Source organism: Diabrotica undecimpunctata, chromosome 2, assembly GCF_040954645.1.
Source record: "Diabrotica undecimpunctata isolate CICGRU chromosome 2, icDiaUnde3, whole genome shotgun sequence".
Classification (NCBI taxonomy): domain Eukaryota; kingdom Metazoa; phylum Arthropoda; class Insecta; order Coleoptera; family Chrysomelidae; genus Diabrotica; species Diabrotica undecimpunctata.
This window is the reverse complement of record NC_092804.1, coordinates 136,723,632-136,746,149: the sequence shown is the minus strand read 5'-3', so window position 1 is coordinate 136,746,149 and position 22,518 is coordinate 136,723,632. Positions and strand designations below refer to the sequence as shown.

The 22,518-nt window shown below is 32.9% G+C and overlaps 1 protein-coding gene across 1 annotated transcript in view; it reads left to right on the top strand.

Moving 5' to 3' along the window:
• The window catches only part of LOC140434930 (nose resistant to fluoxetine protein 6-like), a 141,726-nt gene extending 119,949 nt beyond the window's left edge, over window positions 1-21,777 (top strand). The window contains exons 8-11 of the mRNA XM_072523569.1: window positions 18-150; window positions 7,489-7,691; window positions 14,454-14,786; window positions 18,992-21,777. Of these exons, the coding sequence (XP_072379670.1) occupies window positions 18-150; window positions 7,489-7,691; window positions 14,454-14,786; window positions 18,992-19,213 (891 nt within the window). The 3' untranslated portion in view covers window positions 19,214-21,777. The remainder of the gene's footprint in view (window positions 1-17; window positions 151-7,488; window positions 7,692-14,453; window positions 14,787-18,991) is intronic.
• Window positions 21,778-22,518: the final 741 nt, after the last annotated feature.

The window sequence follows — 22,518 nt, the reverse complement described above, 5'->3', positions numbered from 1 at the left end:
CTGCAACTTTTTTTCAGTGCATGACCCACTCATGGTATCTTCCTTGCGACTTTCACTACTTTATAATTGCCATCTTCTTGGTCATTATTATTAAGAAAAATAAAAGGTTCGGTCTTGGTGCACTTCTAGCGTTTACAGTTACTTCGTTAGGTATGTATAGCATGCATTTATATTAGTTGAAAGTCTTTATTATTATTACGCTTATATTCAAGGAACACTAAAGAAATCTTACAAAAATGCTTTGTAATGCCTTTGAGATACATAATTTTGTTCGAGACAATTTTTAACGAATAGTAAAACGTGGAGCACTCGATCGTTCGTCCGTCTATCTCTTTTTAGCACCTAGCATATTAAATTCACCTCCTTCCTCTAGCGTTCCATTACTCCCACCTATATTAGTTTGATAGATTACCTTCGTATGACAGACAAAGAAAAAGCGGTCCATACATTACCTAGTCTAGTCTTATTATAGCTATGGGAATTATAGCCTTGTCATGGTATGAGCGCACTGCGGCATTTAACAGAATTGTGTTCATGCACTCGTGGGAATAAATTGGAGATGCAAACAAAAAGAGATGGCCCAGAAGAGAACTAAGAAATGAGTAAATACTAAATAATCTGGGAAAACAAATAAAAATATAAAAGGAACGAGCAGAGGTGTGACGGTTCTGGACTCTGTTTCTGTCCCAATAGGTCTCAATAAATAGGGAAGCTTCGTCTGTTCTTAAGGTTGCGATGAAAAGGTTCGATGTCGCCTATCGATACGACATCATAGACATAGACATATCGAATTAAATTTAAAAAATACTAATGCCATAAATATATTAGAAATATAGTCTCTATAGACATAATATTGGCCAGATCGGCAACAGCCAAACTCACAAAAATTTGGAAGAACACTGACATCACAAAAAACACAAAATTACGCCTTGTTCGAGCATTGGTAATTCCTATCGCCACGTATGCTTCAGAAACTTGGACAATAAAAAAAGCCGAGTCAAAGCGTATAATGGCATTTGAAATGTGGGTCTACCGTAGAATGTTGCGCATACCATGGACCGTCCATCACACAAAAAACTCAATTCTAGCAGAACTTAACATAAAAACTAGACTCATCACAACTATCAACCAAAATATACTTAGATATTTTGGACATATAACTAGAAGAAGAGAAGGCATGAAGCGAATGATAGTTGAAACTAACGTAGCGGGTAAAAGATCTAGAGGAGATCTCCAGTACGATGGCCGGACCAAATAAAGGACATGATTGGTTACTCATTATCCGAAGCAAAACAACACTCACAGGAGAGAGATAATTGGACAGAAATAGTCAAACAAATTACATCACGCCACTACATCTTCACGAAGAAGAAAAGATAGAGAAAAGAGACATAATAATATATAATACAGGAAGATGTACTATAAGTTAATTTATCTGTAGTACTCGGTAGTCTGATAAGTAATCTTCTTTGACATGAAAAACATATTTTTTCAGAAACGACACACAAAGTTTTCACAAACCGTTCTTTACTTTTACATTAGTCGATGTAGTCTCCTTTTAGCTCAATACAACTTTTTTATGCTGTCCGAACAACACGATTGTGTAAGCCCTGCAAAATACGCATTAGTTTCGTCCATTACCACTTCGTTCGAGCTAAATTTATTCACGAGCCATCTCTTCAGATTTGTGAACACGTAATAATCAGAGGGGGTCAAATCAGGAGAAGAAGCCAGATAATAAAGCAATTCGAAGCTAAACTCATGAATTTTTGCCATTGTCATAACGCTCTTGTGAGCTCTTGTGTCTTGTATCATCAAAACTTTTTTCTGCAAATGAGGTCGCTTCTCACAGATTTCCTGCTTTCCTTTGGAATCACGTACCGTTTTCGACTCATTGAAACATTCCTGGCCGCTTCGGAGCACTTTTGCCGGCTTCATTCCACTGCCATGCGTTCATTCTGTTCTCTGGGGTGTAGTAGTGGATCAAAGTTTCATCAACGGTTGGTGAAAAGTGAGAAACAGCAGCAAACACTGCTGAGACGTGGTACCCTATTATTATTACTACACGATAAATTTTTCATATTTAAAACTTCGTTCACAATATAACTAGTGCGTCCTTGACTAATCAGCATGGCTTTTGTCAATTACGATTATTTAAACCATTTCATGGACTTTCTTCACATTTTCCAGTGTAAGTTCATTGGAGGTCCGTCCAGTACGTGGTTCATCCAATTTAATTACATAAGTTCTTTGTGATCTTAAATGAACTAGGTTTAACTTTTATTTTATTATAAAAAAAGGAAAAAAATTGTCGACAGTACAAGAAATGATGCTACACTTATATTTGGACATTCTCTACTTATAGCTAATAGCATTCTTTCTTCCTCCCATTATTTTTCTGGTGCAGACAGAGAATATTATTGACCGTCCCTAACGAATAAAAATTTATAAATAATAAAAAAACTAATTGGAAGACCGAGAAAGCGATGGAAGGATAATGTGGATAAGGACGCCAGAAATCTCCTTGGCAGTCGACCGTGGAAGAGAATGGCTACAAACCATAACGAATGGAAAGGTTTGCTGAGGCAGACCAGCGCTCGAATTGGTCTATAGCGCCAAAGGATGGATGGAAAAGAAAGACTTATAGCTTTAAAAATAGTGGAATTAAAATCCGATTTAAAATAAAACTACTACAACCGTTTTGTGCAAAGGATGACAAACTTACTACATGACCAATAACCACTACGTTTGAGATACTACTAATATGTTTTAGCGAACAGTTTAAGTATTATATTTAGTTATTTAGTGTAGATATTTTGATCCGATGTCTTATATGAAGTATAACGAATATAAATCACATAGATATTTCTACATAGAAGATATCTTATAAATGAAGACATAAATGAAAAAACGAGTTAGATGAGAAAACGCATAAGATAGGTTATATAATATCATAAAAATTGAATTTAGTATGACATGTAATGAAACAAGCAAATAAATACCATAAAAAATAAATAAAATGGCAACCATTATGTTAAAAAGTCGCAACATCAAAACATAGAAAATGTTAAAGATAACTCATCTTCATATCTGCTATTGTGTTTAGCAAATTATCGTTTTAATTTTGCTATGTCGATTTCCACATCTCTTACTTTAGTTTTCTGTCTAATCCACTTATTTTTCTTTTATTTATTTAGTTTTATATTTAGCATTTGCCTTTTCATGGTTTTTAGTATTTTATATAATGGTGCAAAACTTTCGCTTTGACACATTGTGGATATTTTTAGCCCACCAACAGGCTTTGGTAACATTTAATGGAAATTGCATGGATGCACAACAGATAAGTAGAGGAGTGAGACAAGGCTGTGTACAAAGCTGTGTACTCCGAAAAGTTATTTAGACAAGCACTTAAAAACATTACAGAATGGATCAAGGTAAATGGTGAAAATATAAATAACATTCGTTCTGCCGCCGATACAGTCATTATCGCTTAAACTGAGAAAGACTTGCAGACTCTACTAAACACAGTTTGTGATACTGGAGAACATTTTGATTTAACAATAAACAAACATAAAGAAAACAAAAACTATGGTTATCAGTAAGAGAGGTAAAGACTAACAAGGATCCAGATAAAAAATGAAGATGTTGAACAAGTGGACAAAATTAAATACTTAGGAGTCTGGATTACTGAAGATCTAAATCTGAAATCAGAAATTCGATCGGATAGAGAAATCAAAGGTAGCCTTTTTAAAGATGAGAAAATTTCCAGAAACACCAAAGACTCGATCAGTAAGTCCAATATCGGATCGTAAAATGTAATCTAGTTATTACTTAATCTTTATGGTGCCAAAATTTTAACTGTTAATGTTGACTTAATGAGAAAGCTAGAAGCTTTTGAGATGTGGCTTTTTGGAAGAATTTTGAAAATACCAGGTACCGATCATATTACGAACGAAATGGTGTTGCACAGAATGGGAAGAGACAAAGAAGTTTAGACCACCGTTAAAAGGAGAAAGACGGAATATTTGGCGCAACTTAGAAACGATAGTGAAAAAGAAGTAGGAGTTGTTGCAAAAGCAGAAGATAGAGACGAATTAGCAATGGTTATAGCCAACCTTTATTAGTGAAGTCAGCACTAGAAGATGAAAAAGAAGAAGGGTATTTTTATGGATATATCCCACTTTACGAAACACCATCCAAGCAAGCTCCGTTCTTCTTTTTATTTCCGCAGTCTAATTTTTCCTTTTTTCTTTTTTTTCATTTTATTTCTGAATGTCCACAAGTATCATTTTCTTTTTAACATCATTCAAGAGAATAAATAAATGTGATAATATAAAATTAAGATCCACAAGGAAACTAAGTTCCTGTAGCTGGCTGTATACCATGTCTCACAAAAAATTGATTAGAATCCTTAATAGGTATTTCCTTCCTTTCCTTAAAAGGATTTTAATAAATTTTTTATAAAATTAAGAAATCAATGTTGAAAATAAGAGTTCAATCTGATTTTACAAGGAAGAAGAAAGGATTTCTAAAAAAGAACTAAACAACAGTAGTTTTAAGCAAGTTTAATAATTAGTGTGAATATATTATTACTTAAGTATATTTCTAGATTGCTTTTATACACTCACCTTCACGAAAAACGGAGCACTGGCATTTTTAAAATAAAAACTTAAAATTTTAATTATCTTTTAACTTTTATTATTATAATAACGTAAACACAAACGAAATAAACTGTTTTAAGTAATTTCTGATAAAATTTAAGTGGTTATCCGAAAAAAAAATGAATAAAAAATCAGATATAAAAAATACACTATTCTAATAACTTTTAAAAGTGCAAAGGTAGCTCTTGTTATTCTATTGTTATTCTTTTTTTCTTGATGTGAGTAAACTGTCAAGTCGAATCAATTGTCAAACACAATTTGAAGTTGAATTGTGTTAATTTAATCTCAATAATTATGGTTGTAAATCCCGAAACAGCAGCTGCTATTGTTGCGTCGCTTCAAGACGAAAGCAGCGAGCGATATGTTGCTCAAAAGTATAAAATATCCAATAGTACTGTGCACCGTATTTTTACACGTTTCTTACCAACCGGAGCTTATGCCAGACGACCGGATACCGGTCCCCAGAACTAATGTCCGTGATGATCGCTTCATGCTCTTACAAAGTCTACGAGATTGCTGTGCCACAGCTGTACAAATCCGAAATCAACTTCAATACGTCCGGAATACTAACGTAGCTGAACAAACAATTAGACAAAGGCTTGGAAAAGCAAATTTAAGCAGTCGCAGACCTGCAACAGGCCTACAACTTCTCAGGCGCCATCGAGTTGCGCGGCTTCAGTTTGCCAGAAACCATGCTCATTTTACTGTAAATAATTGGAAGCACGTTTTATTTACCGATGTGTCCAGGTTTACCTTGCGGTCTCCAGATGGCCGTGAGAGAGTATGTTGAAGACTACATGAGCGTTTTGCAGAATGTACCTTCAGTCTTAGGGTAGGCTATCAAGGTGGCTCAATTATGGTGTGGGCTGGAATTTTTCTAGAGGCACGTACAGAATTGTACATCGTTCCGAGAGGCTCCATAACAGCTGCCAGGTACATTGATAAAATTATCCAAGATTTCGTTGTACCTTATGCTGGTTTTGTTGAAAATGACTTAGTTCTGATACATGATGCCAAGTCTCACAGTGCGAGAATCACTTCTTAACAGTTTTTAAATGAAATAAACATTCTTGTAATGGATTGGTCAGCATTGAGTCCAGACGCAAACCCAATCGAATATGTTTGGGACATGCTTGAGCGAAGGATACAAAGTGATGTTCCTGCCCCTTTAACCTTAAATCAGTTACAAGAAGCGCTTTTAGAGGAATGCGACATTTCTCATTTGAATAATTGATGGATTCGACCGTTACTTGATGGAAATTCATTTTATGTAACAATAAAACACTGAAAACTTTGTTTTCAAACTTCCACAAAATTTATTTTAAATTCTTATCACTACAGCTGTTTCCGCTGATTGCCTTTCTCAAGTGATCTGTTTTTGGTATGGGTTTACACTTTATAGTCTCTAATGAAATAGGTTGAGGAGGGGAGAACTGTTTGTCTCAAGCTGGTCATTCAGATTAAAATTGATTAATTAATTGAATTGAATTAATTGATCTGAATTAATTCAGAAATTAAAAAACACAGATATAATTCTGAATGACCAGCTTGAGACAAACAGTTCTCCCCTCCTCAACCTATTTCATTAGAGACTATAAAGTGTAAACCCATACCAAAAACAGATCACTTGAGAAAGGCAATCAGCCGAAACAGCTGTAGTGATAAGAATTTAAAATAAATTTTGTGGAAGTTTGAAAACAAAGTTTTCAGTGTTTTATTGTTACATTTCTCATTTGATTTTAGGCATGCCAAGGAGAATTCAGGCAATAATTCGAGCACGTGGAGGAAAGATTCATTATTAAAATCAGTTTGTCCGGACATATGATTTAAGTATGAGCGTCATTTTGTTACATTTACTTACTTTTTTTTTCCTTAATTTTTAAATTGTTATATACTGAAACAGTTCTTTGTTCAAAAATTAACAGTTTGTTTCTTTTGTGTTTACGTTATTATAATAATAAAAGTTTAATGAGAATTTATTAACGGAGCACTTCTGAATAATCTTAGATATGCAGATGACACAATACTCCTTACGGACAGCAGAGAAGAACTACAGATCTTGGTTGATCGCATAACCCAATACTGCGAAAGGTATGGAATGGCACTGAATACAGATAAAACAAAAATCACGGTGGTAAGCAAGAACAAGATTGAGGAAGACAGTGATAGAAGTACGGAAATAAAACGGCGTATTGAGATAGCTAGAAGTGCTTTTAATAAGATGAAAGCAATATTATGCAATGGAAAACTCAACATCGACATTAGAACTAGAGTATTGAGATGTTACGTGTTCTCCGTCCTGTTGTATGGAGTTGAGGCCTGGACAATTACAGAGGCGACAGAGAAAAAACTCATTAACTTTGAAATATGGTGTTATCGAAGAATGTGGAAAATATGTTGGAGACAACACATAACAAATGCGGAAACGCTACGAAGAATGAAAAAAGATAAAGAAATACCCAACACTATAAAGAAAAGAAAAATGACTACTTTGGTCACATACTAAGAAACGAGAAATACAAATTGATGCGGCTGGTCATACAAAGGAAGGTGGAAGGCAAAAGAGGACCGAGACGAAGACGCACGTCCTGGTTGAAGAATCTGAGACAATGGATTGGGAAAACGTCAATAGAACCTTTCAGAACGGCTGCAGATAGAGTCAAATGGGCCATGATGATCGCCAATGTCCTTAGGGATGGGACACGTTAAGAAGAAGAAGAATGAGAATTAAAGTTTTTATTTTAAAAATGCAAGTCCTCCGATTTTCGTGCCGGTGAGTGTATTATAGTTGCTTAGCTTATGTTTGTTTTCTTCCTAATTGTTTTAGTTATACCATTTGCTATAACATTACTATATCAACGACCTGGCCTAATGCAATTTTACCCAGAATTTTTGACAGGACCCAAAACATATCTTGACTTCAAACTCACCTATAGTAAGTCACATACGAGGGCTACTCCGTATTTTGTAGGCATGTTTGCTGGATACATCTATTATCAACTAAAAGGATCTAATAAACATGTATGCAGAGTAAGTATAATATGTATCCACAGTTTTAAGTTAAAGTTTATTTAATATGAAAATAATTTTTAATTTAACTGGTAGGTAAAACCGTCAACATTTTTTTTTAATTAACAGGTTGTTTGCGTTCCAAAAATATGTAAACCACGGAACAGTGCGTTACCGGTCCCTCGGGACCGGTAGCTTGGCCCGAACACGATGCGTTACCGACCGTCGGGGACCAGTAATGACATAATTAGTTTTTATATTTTTACAGTTCTAAACTATAATATGTGCGAGTTTTAAGATCAATTGTGAAAAATAAAACCATTTAAAAACTTACCATTGTCATCCGTTTTTTAATCAGATTTCCTTTTCAGAATGTTATAAAGTGTCAAGACAGCCTACTATTTTTAACAGAGTTATTTTTTATGAATGCTATTAATGCAATGACACATGCCTGGTTGTCCAGGACATTCATTGTTACTTTTGTCACCATATTACTTACATGTTTGCTTGAATTTGATTCTCTGAATTTACGATAGCATTCTTGGTATTATCTTCTCCTTTTCTTTAAATGTCCTGACGGTTTAACAAAATTATGTAGAACTCTTTTGGGAGTAGTGGTGTCTTCGTGTGCAACTGAAGTAACAAGTAACTCCCGTGCCAATCTTCTTCTAAATTTCATTATAGATAATTTTGTGGAACATCTAATCTTGTTATTAATAATCCAGGCATTTACAATAGCTGTTCGAAGCAAAAATTCAAAGACTAGTTTACAGTATCATTTTAAACTTTGTCTTAGAACGAAATGATAAGAACTCGTCTGAACACTAAAGTCTATTCCTTTCTTTGCTTGATTGTAATCAAAAATTGCCTTCAATCTAATTCATTTTCACGAGGGAACCTATTGGATGTTTTGGATACAGCTGCCGAATTGTCATAATGGAGCTTTAAGTGTCAGTGATAACTACTGCCTTAGTATAGTTGTTCTTCTTTATAATTATCAGTGCTTGTAGGATGGCATAAATCTCGGCCGTACAAACAGTATTGAATGCTACTGACTTGAATATGTGATGATCAGATTCTACCATTAAAGTATGTAAAATCTGTAAAGGAGGGGTCTAATCCTCCAGCACCCCCTTTGAATTATAAGCACCACTTCGAAAATTTTAAATAACAATGGAGGTGGTATGGCACCTTGTTAGAAAGGGATTATAGTCCTCTGTTCAGAAATATAAAGTAATTTAAGTTTGGTGCAATCATAACTGAGAAAATTGATTTTTAAGATGGAAAATTTTGATAATGTCTCTATCACAAAACTTTAGGTTGAATGAAGATAATAATGTCACAAACTATTTAGAATATATTTTTTAATATACTTTACAATTAAATTAAATGTTTAAAATGACCACCATTCACTTCTTGACAATAACCGGCGATTTTGGAATTCTCGTACAACATTTTGTACAACCTCGGGGGTCATTTTGTTAACTTCTTTTAAATTAGCAATACTGTTTTGTCTATTAAAATATACTTTAAATTTTAAATAACTTCATAAGAAGTAATCGCGAGGAGTCAAATCGGGAGATCTAGCCGGCCATTCGATCGTTCCACGTCTTCCAATCCACCTAATGGGAAAAACTTTGTTTAAATAATTTCTAACTATACGTGCAAAATGCGGTGGAGCTCCGTCTTGTTGGTAGTAAATAGATCGATCCATCTTATTTGCATGATTAACATCACGAAAAAATCTTCGTAATGTAGGTAGTAAAAAGTTAATCAAAAAATCTAGATAAACCTCACCATTAACTGTGCCCTCAAAAAAATAAGGACCAATAATTTTATTGTTAATGATACCAGCCCAAACGTTAACTTTTTTAGTATATTGCGTGTGAGTCTCACACACCCAGTGAGGATTTTCTCTGCTCCAATATGTACAGTTCTGTTTGTTAACCGTTCCGTTTAAATGAAACCTCGCTTCACCAGAAAAAAAAACTATTTTGTTTATGGACTGCAAATCTGCGTTCATTCTTTTCATCATCATTTCACAGAATTCTTGCCTTCTATTGGGATGATCTTCATTTAACTCCTGAACCAACTAAACTTTGTAAGGATGGTATTTTTCTTTATACAAAACTCTCAAAATAGATGATTTACTTACATCATTGACATCAAAAAGGTATTGAGTTGTCTTATGAGGATTTTCTTCAATCTCTAGAAGTACATCTAACTTTTTTTCATCAGTAAATTTAACATTTCTACATGGTTTTTCAATATTTTTTACATGTCCAGTATCGGACAAATGAGCCATAATTAAATTTAATACACGCCCAAATATTATACTGACGTCTTTTAGTAGCTTTAAATACTTACATGACAGCAGCCTACTAGATTCATATCAATTGTTTGTTTGGCTTTTTGACTAATATTTTTTTATCTTCAAAGTTTTTTCCCTAATGTTTAGCAGAACAGATATGAAAATATCTAATTATTTCTAAAGTATATTTTAATAGACCAGGCAATATTACTGATTTAAAAATTAGGATAATGGAAAAAATTAACAAAATAACCCACGAGGTCATACAAAATGTTGTACGAGACTTCCAAAATCGCCTCGGTTATTGTCACGAAGTGAACAATGGTGGTCAAGTTGAACATTTAATTTAATCGTAAAAATCAATTTTCTCAATTATGATTGCACAAATTAAAAAAACTTTATATTGCTGAATAGAGGACTAAAATCCCTTTCTAAGCTTATAATTCAAAGGAGGAGATAATATTTTCATACTGTAAATTGTCAATTTAAGAATAAAAATCGACCTGTTTCAGGTTTTTCCATATACATAGTACATAATAACGCTAAAAATGAATTTATTCCATACATATGGACCGCATGGTATAACGGCAACTCCTAAGCTGTCTGACGTTTTGGATGCGTCGGTATATAAAGAAGTAATAATCTTTATAATGTTATATTACTGAAAGGAATAACTGAATAACTGTATATTGGTATGGTTTCTTTCATCTTTATCAAAAACAGATGTTGCCTTGTGTTGTTTTATAATTTGTGATTACGATTTGGAATTTGTAGTGGGTAAATCAGATATATGAGTTGTATTAGCCATTATTATTGATTTTGATAATTAACATGCTCGATTTTTAAAAGCCAGTTCGGCCTCCTAATGATAAACTACTTATTAGGGACAGATTTTTCAGTTCCGCTTGTATAAAAACTGAGTTTTCGATTTTGTGTATTTATTCTGCATAAAAACATTGCAATTTGTTGACAATATCAAAAAATCGCTTACTTCAACACAGATGATGTGAAACACTTTTATCACTTGAATATTGCAAAATTTTTTATTTATGTTTATTTATTAACGATATATTTATGCTAATTACAAATTACTGATTAATAAAGAGCTCGTCTTCGATTAGTGATTTTTTTGAATGTCAAAATTTATTTGTAAAACTTCTTCAGGTTCAACTTGTATTGAAAGTTCAAAAAGTTACTTGCGCTTAATTTGTGCTATTTTAATTGTGTAGATATTTTGTAGCATTTGTTGAATTTTAAAAATTTATTTATTTCTTCGCAAAAGTTTTAAAAAAAGCAACCACTAGTTTGGGACTTACTAACTCCAATTTAAACTTTTTCAGTGCTTTTAAGTAATATCCTAACGCCGCAACTCCGTTTAGTGTTTAAGTTGAGGCTTTGACATCTTACCTTTTAAAAAATAAGAACTTATCACTCATCACTTTCGTGTTTTTTCCTCAAACAAGGTCTAAATAGTTACTGATAATCTTCTAATATTATCATTGTTTGATTTACATGCACTTTCTTTTTGTAAAACGAGATGTCCTCCAACTGATTGCATAATCTACCACCGTATATGAGAACAAAATAATTGTATTGTATGTTAATAGTCACTGTTGACGGTAAAATCTGCATTTTAGAAATGAAAACAATAGGGAATCAAAACGTTTTTATTATTGTATCAATTAGCTGATCACTAATTGCACACAGCGTAAGCGCAAGGACAAGTAATGTTTGGGGGAACTACGTGTGTATACTTGCTAAGCGTTGAAAAAACAGTCAAACATGAAGACGGATTTATTATAAGCTTTTTTTAAAAAACAAGTAACACAAACAAGTTTATCCCATTTTTCTATATTTGGATCTAGTTAATTTTGAAAAAATCCTCTTTAATTTCATTCCGTGTTTGGATGCGCCTATAGTCTGGCAATAATAAATGGAATTAGTCATCCAAAATCACGCTCCGTAAGCGTTGAAATGTAGCCGAAATCACGTGCCCATCATGAATTCTCGGAAATTTTGAAATCTATCATTGGCGGCTCGTAAGAAAATATGTTTCCTTGCTGGTCACTTTACATTGTAACAATGGAATAATGTATTTCTGTTTATAATAATAAAAATAATACATTAAATAGATAAGCGAAAGTCGACTATATACCTAAAATGTAAAATACACAAATTAGTATATTCTTTTTATCTCAGAAGAATATTCAATTACTTATCAATAGAAATAGTACTAACAACCGCAGATATTTGTTTGCTTTGTATGTACATAATATCTTCTAAAACATGCCAAAACGTGTTTATTTGGAAGAAGTTATACATTAAGTCATGCATGACTTAAATCATATTGTTACAAATATAATTGATTCTACGTATTGCGTTTACGGCAGTAAACAGAACGAAACGCAATGATCAAGATTCGAAATTTACTTTTGATAAAAATTGAATTGAATTGAGAAATTGAATGAAATTGAATTTTGAGAAAAATACTTAAAAAGGAAACTTTGAAGAAAAAAATAATAAAAAATAATTTAAAAATTTATCCAAAAGGATTAAAAATTTTAAAATGTTTTTGGTCCAGTCGGTATCATCAGTGAAAAAACATTTAAAGTAGTTGAAAGTAGCTACGTAAACAGATGTAACAACCCTTAACTTACATGAAAATCATGGTGAATTTTAATGACACTAGGTCGATGTTATAAGATTTAACATGAAGAGAGCATATATCTTTGCTGCTCGAAAGGGGGGATTAAACTGATAGAAACAACAGACAAATAAAAATAAAAAACGTTTTGAATATTTGTAAACTCTTTGGATAATTTTTTAAATTATTTTTTAATAAAACTATTATTATATACAAGAAGTTCCTACATCAATGAAAGTTTTTTTAACTATGGAATACAGCCATCCACAGGGATTTCCCCCTCTACTTTGTAAAAATTGAATTCCCTTGAGTGTCAAATAACCAAGTTTATTTAATAGCGAAATTATTCAATGTCTTGACATTAGCTCCAAGTGTGTTTACACAGCAAAATAAAGACACAGCAGATAAATCAACGGCCGAATGAGCAGATTGCTGCAACTACGTAACAAAGTGTTTATGTACTTTTATTTTACAGGCGTTATTAAAAAATGAAGTGAAGAAATGAAATAAAAATGAGGAATTTGACTACAAAGTAAACGCTTAACTTGCATGGTATAAAATAACGAATTTTAAATATTTTTGATGCTCTGATTTCAAAAATGACTTCGTTTTTCATAGTATTTTTTTGTAATCGATTGTATAATTTTAACGTCGCTCGAAAAAATACACACAAAAGCACTTGGAAATCACCAGACAGAAAATATGATAGATCATACTTGATCATACATCAACGTGCGCGCCAAAAGAGGAGCAAACGCAAATTCTGATCACTACTGGGTGGACAGTATGGTCAGAATTTTAAACATTTACAAAAGGAAATAGGTTCTAAACATGAACGATACAATCTAGAAGAAATCAAAGATTTTAACAAAAATAGAAATTATAAACAAAATATTAACATCAAACTAGAAAACAAACTAAAACATGAAAACATAAATAAAATGTGAAAAGGATGCAAAAACACCATAAAAGAAGCAGCTGAAGAATTACTAGGCATAGAAGGTAAACAAAGAAGAACAAGAACGAATGACTGCTTTAACGAAGAATGTAAGATTATAGCAGAAGGAAAAAAGAAAGCACATTTACTGATGCAACAGTGACACAGAACACGACAAGCAGAGGAGGAATATAAATAACTACTAACAAAAAAAAAGAAAATTCACCGCAGAAAGAAGAGAGAAAATGTGAACAAAGAACTTCAAGAACTACTAGAACTAAGTAAGCCAATCAAGACATAAAAAAATTTACTAGAAAATGAACAAAAGCCGAAACGAATTCAATTCGAATTCTTCTCAAGAAGTGACGAGAAAAGGAGGGTGATATATAACAGCAAGAAAAACTAAGAATATGGATTTCCTGAATGCGACCGAAAATGTTTTAGATTATATTGACATAATATTAGCTAAATGAAAAATTAATAATTATCAGCTTCTGACACGCTTCTTGGCAAAACTTATAGGGACAGCTAAATGATACGATAACTTAAGAGATCACGCTTATGAATCATTTCAGTGATGATATGAATCAGTGTTTTAATAAAAACTCTTTGATAATAACAAAGCAAGTGAGATGTTACAGATTAACATTGTACTTAGTAATGAAAACTGTCAGTGTGAATCAATCACATAATATACAAAAGACTAGTTGAAATTAAACAACAAATACTTCCGAAACTAAAGACCAAAACATTATATACAGAATTTTTAATTTTGAAATTTTAGTTTATTATCAATTATATGGTTAATCACCAGTTACAAATTATATGTTTAATTATTAAAATAATATATTGTATCAGCTTGTTTTTACTAATTTATATTTTACTTTATAGATCAAGTCCTTTGGAATATTGACACTGTCAATCATTTTTCTAATAATATGTGTATTTAGCGGAAAGGTCTTCTATGATCCGTATCACACATACAATGCCGTAGAAGCCGCAAGTTATGCTTCTTTTCATAGACTGGCTTGGGGTGTTGGTACAGTTGGTATTTTATACATAGCAAGTTTCGGACACGCAGCCATTGTTAAGACCATACTTTCGTGGAAACCATGGATACCTCTTAGTAAACTCGTATATGGAGCTTATTTGTGCCATATGAGCTTCCAACTCAGATCAGCTGCTAAATTTATGAGTCCCCGGCAATTAACCTATTTCGATGTGGTGAGTATTCCTTCTTCACTAATATTTATTAGACCAGGACATATCTGTGAAAAAATGATTGATAATACTGGTTAAAAATATTTTAATCTATTACTCTTGCTGCAAAATAGCAATAAATACTAAAAAGGGGGAAACAAGCCTGGTCTTATTCACTGTTATGCCATCACCTAGATTGCACTTAGTACCTACTTCACCTATTCAACGCACTTTAAAGAATTATAATCAGATTATCTTGGCGGCATCAGGAATTTTTTAAACTTTTAAACAATTTTTTGGCTTATAAACAAATTGAATATCTCAGGACATGGCGTTGCAAAAGACTTGGAAAGACGCTTATTAAAAAATCGGTTGCCTGTAAAGTCGGTTTTACGGGCGAAGATTTTACGTGACAACATCTTTTTCTCGGTAGAATATTTATTGATATGAATATTATTAAATTGCACAATAGGAACAAGGAATTGAATGAAAATAAGAATTGCACAAATTTTAACTATAGAAATATATTTTGTTTACTAAAACATTGTACATGTAAACTTAAACTTAACTAATTTCTATTTGAGTGATTTTGTTGAGGATAGGACGATGATAGGAGAAATATGAAATGGAAGGAAGTGTTTCTGCTGTAATGTGTCTTGAACGCCAAGAACGCTCGAGAAAGACAGAGACACAAGCACGGAAGCACGCACCGATTCAACGCGCCTAATTCTCTAGTGCTGCGCGCGCAGCGGACCGATCATGTTTGAGTGGGAGAGAGACGCAAGGCATTCGCCGGTCCGGCGGGCCTCTCTCTCGTTCGGTGACTCACTGTAACAGACGTGAGCGGGCGTTACACTTTTTCATGAATGACTCCGAGCCACAACCTAATTTAAAACGTTGTCACGTCAAAAGAAAGTTGAATTACGAGCAGTAAAGTCCACCTTTCTCCACAAAACGATGTACGCTACCAATGTACGTGATTATTAATCTCCAAACCTTTCCAGCGGGAGTATTTAAACTGTAGAATACCTATCCTTCTAGACAGGCTTGTCGAGAACTTGTAATATTTTTTCCTATCCATTCTTTTGGAACGGTATGGTTTTTGTTTAGCCAGATTTCATCTAAATAGAAAATGCATCCTTCTTCTAATCTAAATCTTTTTTTCTCAAATATTGCCTTTACCAACAAACAATCTCTTCAATGTAGGTTTTTTTCTTTAATTTTTATAGCAAAACCCAATTTCTTTAAGTAATTTCCATACCTTACCATGGCCAAAGTAAGGAAAATTATTAGGTATCTCTTATTGTCTTTACTTTATTGTGTCCAATGTAGAAATCTCCTTGCTTAAATAGAACGAATGGACTTTACTTCGAAAAACGTTTCTAATGAAGTTATCAATTTCCATTGGTTTTCCTTCATTTCCTTCATGTCTTTTGGCTCAGTAATATTTCCTTGTTTTCTTTCACTTAAAAATCGTTAACTAAAATCTGTCATATTGGAGCACATAGTCACTATATTATTAATCATTTTTAAAGGTTGTTGATGAACAAGGGAATCAGAAATTTTTTTTATCACCATACTTTTTTCTCTCAAAGAATACGCGCCATTTTTAAGTTTAGCAGCAACAAATTGAAACGATGATGCCATTTTAACGCATGGACTGAACTGCTAAATGATAATATGGACTATAACAAATCCGTCACCACTTTCACTTACTCGGTCGGTAGGTAGACAGGTACCCCAAAGATGATTTGTCACATCGTTTAGTCATTAATAAAGGATAGTCCCCCTTAATGGGACAAAGTATTCTATGACTGTAATAGTATAGATATGCCTTATAAATTTAAAAATAGTACTACTATTAAAAGAGAGGGGTTGCTTCATGAAAAACTTAAAGAGCGGAAAAAAAAATACAGGTAAAAACAGGTTTAGTTATCTGCCTAAGATATAAATTTTACAAAATTCGTGCTTTTTATTATTTTATTATTATAAGTGTTAATTTCTTCGGGTCTTTTTTAAAATATATGTAACTAAACAAATTAACTCGTAATTTTTCAAAAAAACATTGGTTTCAATAACTTCCGCACGGTAATGGTATATACCTTGAAGGTAACCCTTAACCTCTATTTGAAAATTTGCGTTTGAAAAGCTCAGGGTTAAAAGGAGGGCCCAAAAAACAAGTTTTGAGAAATTAGATTTAAGTTTTAAAACTAGATATAAAAATAATTAACAGAAGGGGGACTTCATTTTGGTTACTAATTAATGCAGTAACTCACAGGGAACGTATAGGTTCTGTTTTTGGGTTCTTCTTTTTCTTCTTAGCCTTTTTTCGTCCATGTTTGGACATAGGCCTCTCCCAACTCCTTCCATCGGTCTCTATCCTGAGCAACATATTTCCAATTTATTCCGGCTATTCTTTTAATGTCATCAACCCATCTTATCTGTGGTCTTCCTCTTGGTCGTTTACTTTCGTAAGGTCTCCAATGTTGTATTGTAGTATTACAACGTTGGTCTTTTTTACAATTTTTGTTGTTATGTCCTCGACTTTTGTTTTCGATCTTACCCAGTCGTTTCTCTTTTTATCTGACAGTCGTATACCTAACATTGCTCTTTCAATTGTTCTTTCTGTTGTGGCTAGTTTATTCATGTTTGCCTTGGTTAGGGTCCAGGTTTGACATCCATGAGAGGAAGGATGGTTTTCCAAATCCTGCCCATGCTAGTCTTGCTCTTCTAGTAATTTCCGCACTTTGGTTCTCTTTGTCAAGTCTCAGGATTTGGCCTAGGTAGATATTCCTGGATTTGTTCTATCTCACTGCCATTTATAGTTATACGTCTGGGGTCATCTATGTTTGTCATTATTTTTGTCGTTTTTGGGTTATCAATTTACAATTTACTATAAATATAAATTTATTTATCTTTTGATGTCATGAAATCTCAGGCTAAATGGATGAGAGTCCACTTACATGTATTATAATGAAACTAAAAATATAGACAAAGTAGTCTATATTTTCAAAAGTAATATCATACAGATCTGTTGCTGTTGATTACACAAAGCTACCAATACAGTTAAAGATTGTTAGTAATGGATACAATGAAAAGCTTTAAGCATGTGACAGTGCGTCAAAATAGGCTTGAGATTTTATAGTGCAAAATTTTTTCAGTTGTTAAATATCGCCGTATTTTGCTTCATTTAAAGGTAAAAGTCTACAATTTGCTAGCTCTGGCAGGTGAAAACAGCCTTGTGGTAGTGCAATTTGTTTCCTGTGAGGTTTAGTAACAATACTGTCTTCATTTAGGCCATTAAGAGTCTGAGTGTTGGTTGGGATCTGGAGTTTTCAATAATTTCGTTTCACTCGGAAGGAGTTTCAACTATAGATTTTTGATTGATTAAGCCCATGTTTCTGTCACACTCAAGGTAAGAGTGGCCTCAGATTAAAAAAACATTGTTATTTTATCAAGTATCTTAGGATAGCGTACAACGCAGTGAAGCATACGGAAAACGGCGTAATTTTTGATCTGGCCTACGCAGGAATCGCAGAAAATTTTACGCACTTCTACTTGTACGTCAAGGTGATTAAAAATAAAATACCAAAGCAAGGAAGAAACCTCATCTTCTCCTTTTGCCATAGATTTCTGCACAGGTATAAAAAAAAAAGATTCTGAGTCTGAAAGTTTATGTATGTTGAACATATTATATCCATAATGACAAATAATGGACCCTCATCATTTTAGCTTTGAGCTCTTCATTTGTAATGAGCTGTCAGTTGCAAACAAATAGACTTTAAATACCTTAGTGGTAAAAAAATAAAATTAATAAAAATCTCGTAGTGACGTTGCTTCATAATTGTAACGGTTTAATGGAAATTAAATAAAACTAACAAAATACTTGAATTAAATGTTTTTTTTTATAGTTTTTAATTAAAGTTAATTAAAGAACGTTCTAAAGAAGGGGGTCTGGTAGGGAGATGTGTTTAATGTCTTTCGATTGATTTTTGAAAAATATTGAACACGTGTTTGTCAGTTTTTCATTTGGTAGTTTATTTCTTGAGATATTAGACCATTTCCATAATTCTCCTATGATATCAGGATAAATCGTTTTTTTCGGTTATCGCAATCTGACCCAAATCTGCAATAAAAAAAATGGGGATCCCGGTTTAAGATTTTAAAGTTGTTAAATTTTTTTTCTCTTAAAATATAGCAAATAAAGCGTTTTATTTTGTTTCTTTTAGATCAGCTTAGCTCTCTCGGATATAGTACTAGCTTTTATAACAGCATTGGTGCTGTATTTATTGGTAGAAGCGCCTTTTAGAAAGGTTTTTAGAGAGATTATGATGCCGTCCAAAGACAAAACTCCAAAACCTAAAAACAGTAATGCAGAGAGGCACCATTCGGTTGAAGAGAATATGATTATGAGTATGAGTAACAACAACGTAGTCAACAGCCGAGTGTAACATTAATAATTTTTAGTTAAATATAGACTATAGCTGTATATTTTATCTAAGTATACTGATTAATCGATTAGGCACAATATACACATATATTTACTACTAAATCCGTTTGCAAATTAAACATTTTAAAGTTAAGTTTTAATTAACATAATCTATAAGTGTACATAAAATATTATAAACAATTTTGGCGTAGATATTGATAAAGAACTAAATAATATATGTTATGAATAATAAATCACATCTTCCCCAGCTTTATTTTGGGAAAGTTATTTTTTTTTTGTACAACGCATTTTATTGTAAACTGTAACGGCGGCTACAGACACAACTGCAAGCTTGTCCAGCATACTTGTGCAATCTTTTTGTACAAGTATGCACAATTTGACTTTGGCACCACACGTACAAGCATGCTTGATAAAAATACAGGCAGTTTATTAAAATATGTCGAGCTTGGACGACGATACGCTCGCTTTGGCCGCTTTTGTTCTTGTGAGAAAAAGAAAATCCCGAATAAAAATGGTTGACGAAAAGAAAAACCTATTCTCACATTAGCTTACTGAGAGAGCTAAAAATATAGCCGCGTGACTGGCACAAATATCTTAGAATTGATGAACAGACGTATTTAAACCTTTTGTCTGTTGTATCACCTTTGGATTCAAAACCAGGATACGATCATGTGAGAAACAATAACACCACATAAAAGATTTCTTTTGACTGGAAGGAGTTATGAAGACCTGAAGTCAACGATTAGTGAGTTCTTCATCTTCAACTTTTTCTTTTCTCTTGTATAATTAGTCCGGAAGGAGTTTATTTTTTAAATCAATTCATTCTTGTCGTCATTAACGTCAATTAACCTATATTTTACTTATAATATTTTGTACGCTGTATCCCTCTTAGCTTTGTTATGATAGTCTTTGAATTTAACGTGCCAAAGACATGGCTGATTTTGGTATTCTTGAATAAACTCTTCCAATGATTTATGGTTAACCCTTTTGCGATCACTAGTCATGACGATAATTACTTAAGTGCTACCTCACAAAGCAACACCACGGATGCCAATTTGTTCAAGCTTGAAAATCTTGGGTACACATGTACCGTTTTGCTTGCGCAAGAGCGCTTAATTCAAGCATGCTTAATTAAGATCCTTTCAATCCTCAAGCCGCTTGTACAATCACAAAGCTTGCACCACATTTCCTTACAGACACTCAAGTGTGCCTGTACAAAAAGATTGAACAAGCGTGCTGGACAAGCTTGTGTATATGTCTGTAGCCGCCTTAACTTAATATAGTATTTTTCACAGTAAAATCATTTCAGGTCACGATTTATACAAACTGACGTCACTTAAAATTTCCATAATATTTCCATAAGAGTTCTAATTTCCCTAACAGCTAAAATTACGACACATAGTATTATAATAAAAAAATGTAATCATAACATTTTTATTCTATCCACAGAGTCGTAGGCTGCTTTGTAGTCTATAAATATCTTAACCTATAAATATGTGATGAGTATCAATGCCATATTCCAGTATTTTTTCTAAAATTTGTTTCAGGGTTGCAATCTGATGAATTATCGATTTACCACCTCTGTAACCAGCCTGGTATTTTTCTATTATTTGTTCTAAATATGCTGCCATACGGTGGCATAGTACTGTGGAAAATATTTTATACGCTGCATTTGGACGCCACGTAATACCTCTGTGGTTAGAGCATTCAAAGATATCTCCTTTTTTGTGTATGTATGGTGCAAAGTATTCCAATCTTTCAATCATTGAGGAGTGATTTCTGTGTCTATATTTCCTTTATAAGCTGCTGTAATACCTTTATGGTAGCGTGGCCCACAATTTTATGCAAAAATTGTTTAAATTAATTAATGCAAAAAATGACATTTTGGTGTGTGGCCAGAATGCCGACAGCACTGACGATAATTTAAAATCTTCTTAAGAATTCTGTTTATGTTTTTTTTTGTGTATCAATTTGATTCACAATTTATAACTTTAACTGTATTTATAAATATGTATTTCTTAAATATAGCTTAATAGCTTTAAAAACTAATTATTGTTGTATATTGTGATTGTGTTTGAAAAATGTCAAAACAACTAAATAATCACTGTAGAGAACTAAATGTGGCTAAATGGCTAAATTATACATTTTTAGGAGATCTTTTGTAATATTAAAGGATTAAACGTATCTCGTTTGCAACATTATTGAAAACGGAAACAAGAAATTTTGAAAATGTGAATGTTTTCTTTATTTTAATATTCCAGTTGACTAGTGTACTCTTAAATAGCTGACATTTTAAAAATTCCTCATTTATTAACTATTTAGATGTTTTGGCAACGCTGTGGGGTTTTGACGTCGTACATCTTGAATAACATGAAATGATTTTTGTATGAAAAATTCTCGCTATTTTAGTGACATGTAGTAATAACATAAATACTACACATTCCCTGTAATGCACAAGTGTTGAGATATTTCCTGTCGAATATTATAAATTATTAAAAATAGATATTACCACATAGTTATATTAAAATTGCCAGTTTCAGTATTTTCGTATTTTGTAATTTCATTTCCGATTATATGTTACAATAAATATTTTTTACTCATTCACTTATTCCTTTCTAATGCGAAAACTATAAGAATATATTAAACATAAAAACAATCATTAAGTTATTTAAGTGGTTTATTCTGCCACGATGGATTTATACCAAAAGAAAAATGGTTTTGTGCTTTTTCTCGTCGCTAATCATCAACAAGGGGAGAATGAGATCTTTGGGTTCTTGTATCCCGATCATTTGCATTCTCTGGGCATACAATACACTATCAGCAAGAATACTGAATTCCGGTATAAATGCAATACTCTCTCGTTTTATTAAGGTCACAATTCCAGATCACATTTTAGAATTTATGAAGTTACTTTATATAAAAATAATATGTCTGTGTTGAGAGGCAAGTAAAAAATTTTATTCAGGAACTTAGCTAGTGGTCTGAAGGTTTCTTCAGATGCTGTCCTGGATAATTTACACCCTGAGACCTTTTTTAAGAGGCGTCAGATGGTTGATCCACAAACAAAGACTGCGGACTCCACAAAATTACTGCCAGTGGCAAAAGAAACCTTTTCATCTACTCGATTAGCCTGGATATGACAACATTAACTCGTCAGCCACAAATGGATCCATTTGGTTGCCTGGTGGACTGCTATTTAAACAACGATTACCCATTTGGTTTCCTGGGGAACAGATTTTTAATCAACAATTGCCCATTCACGGGTTAGGGCCTGGCTTTTCTCCGGGATTTATAGAGATCACACCT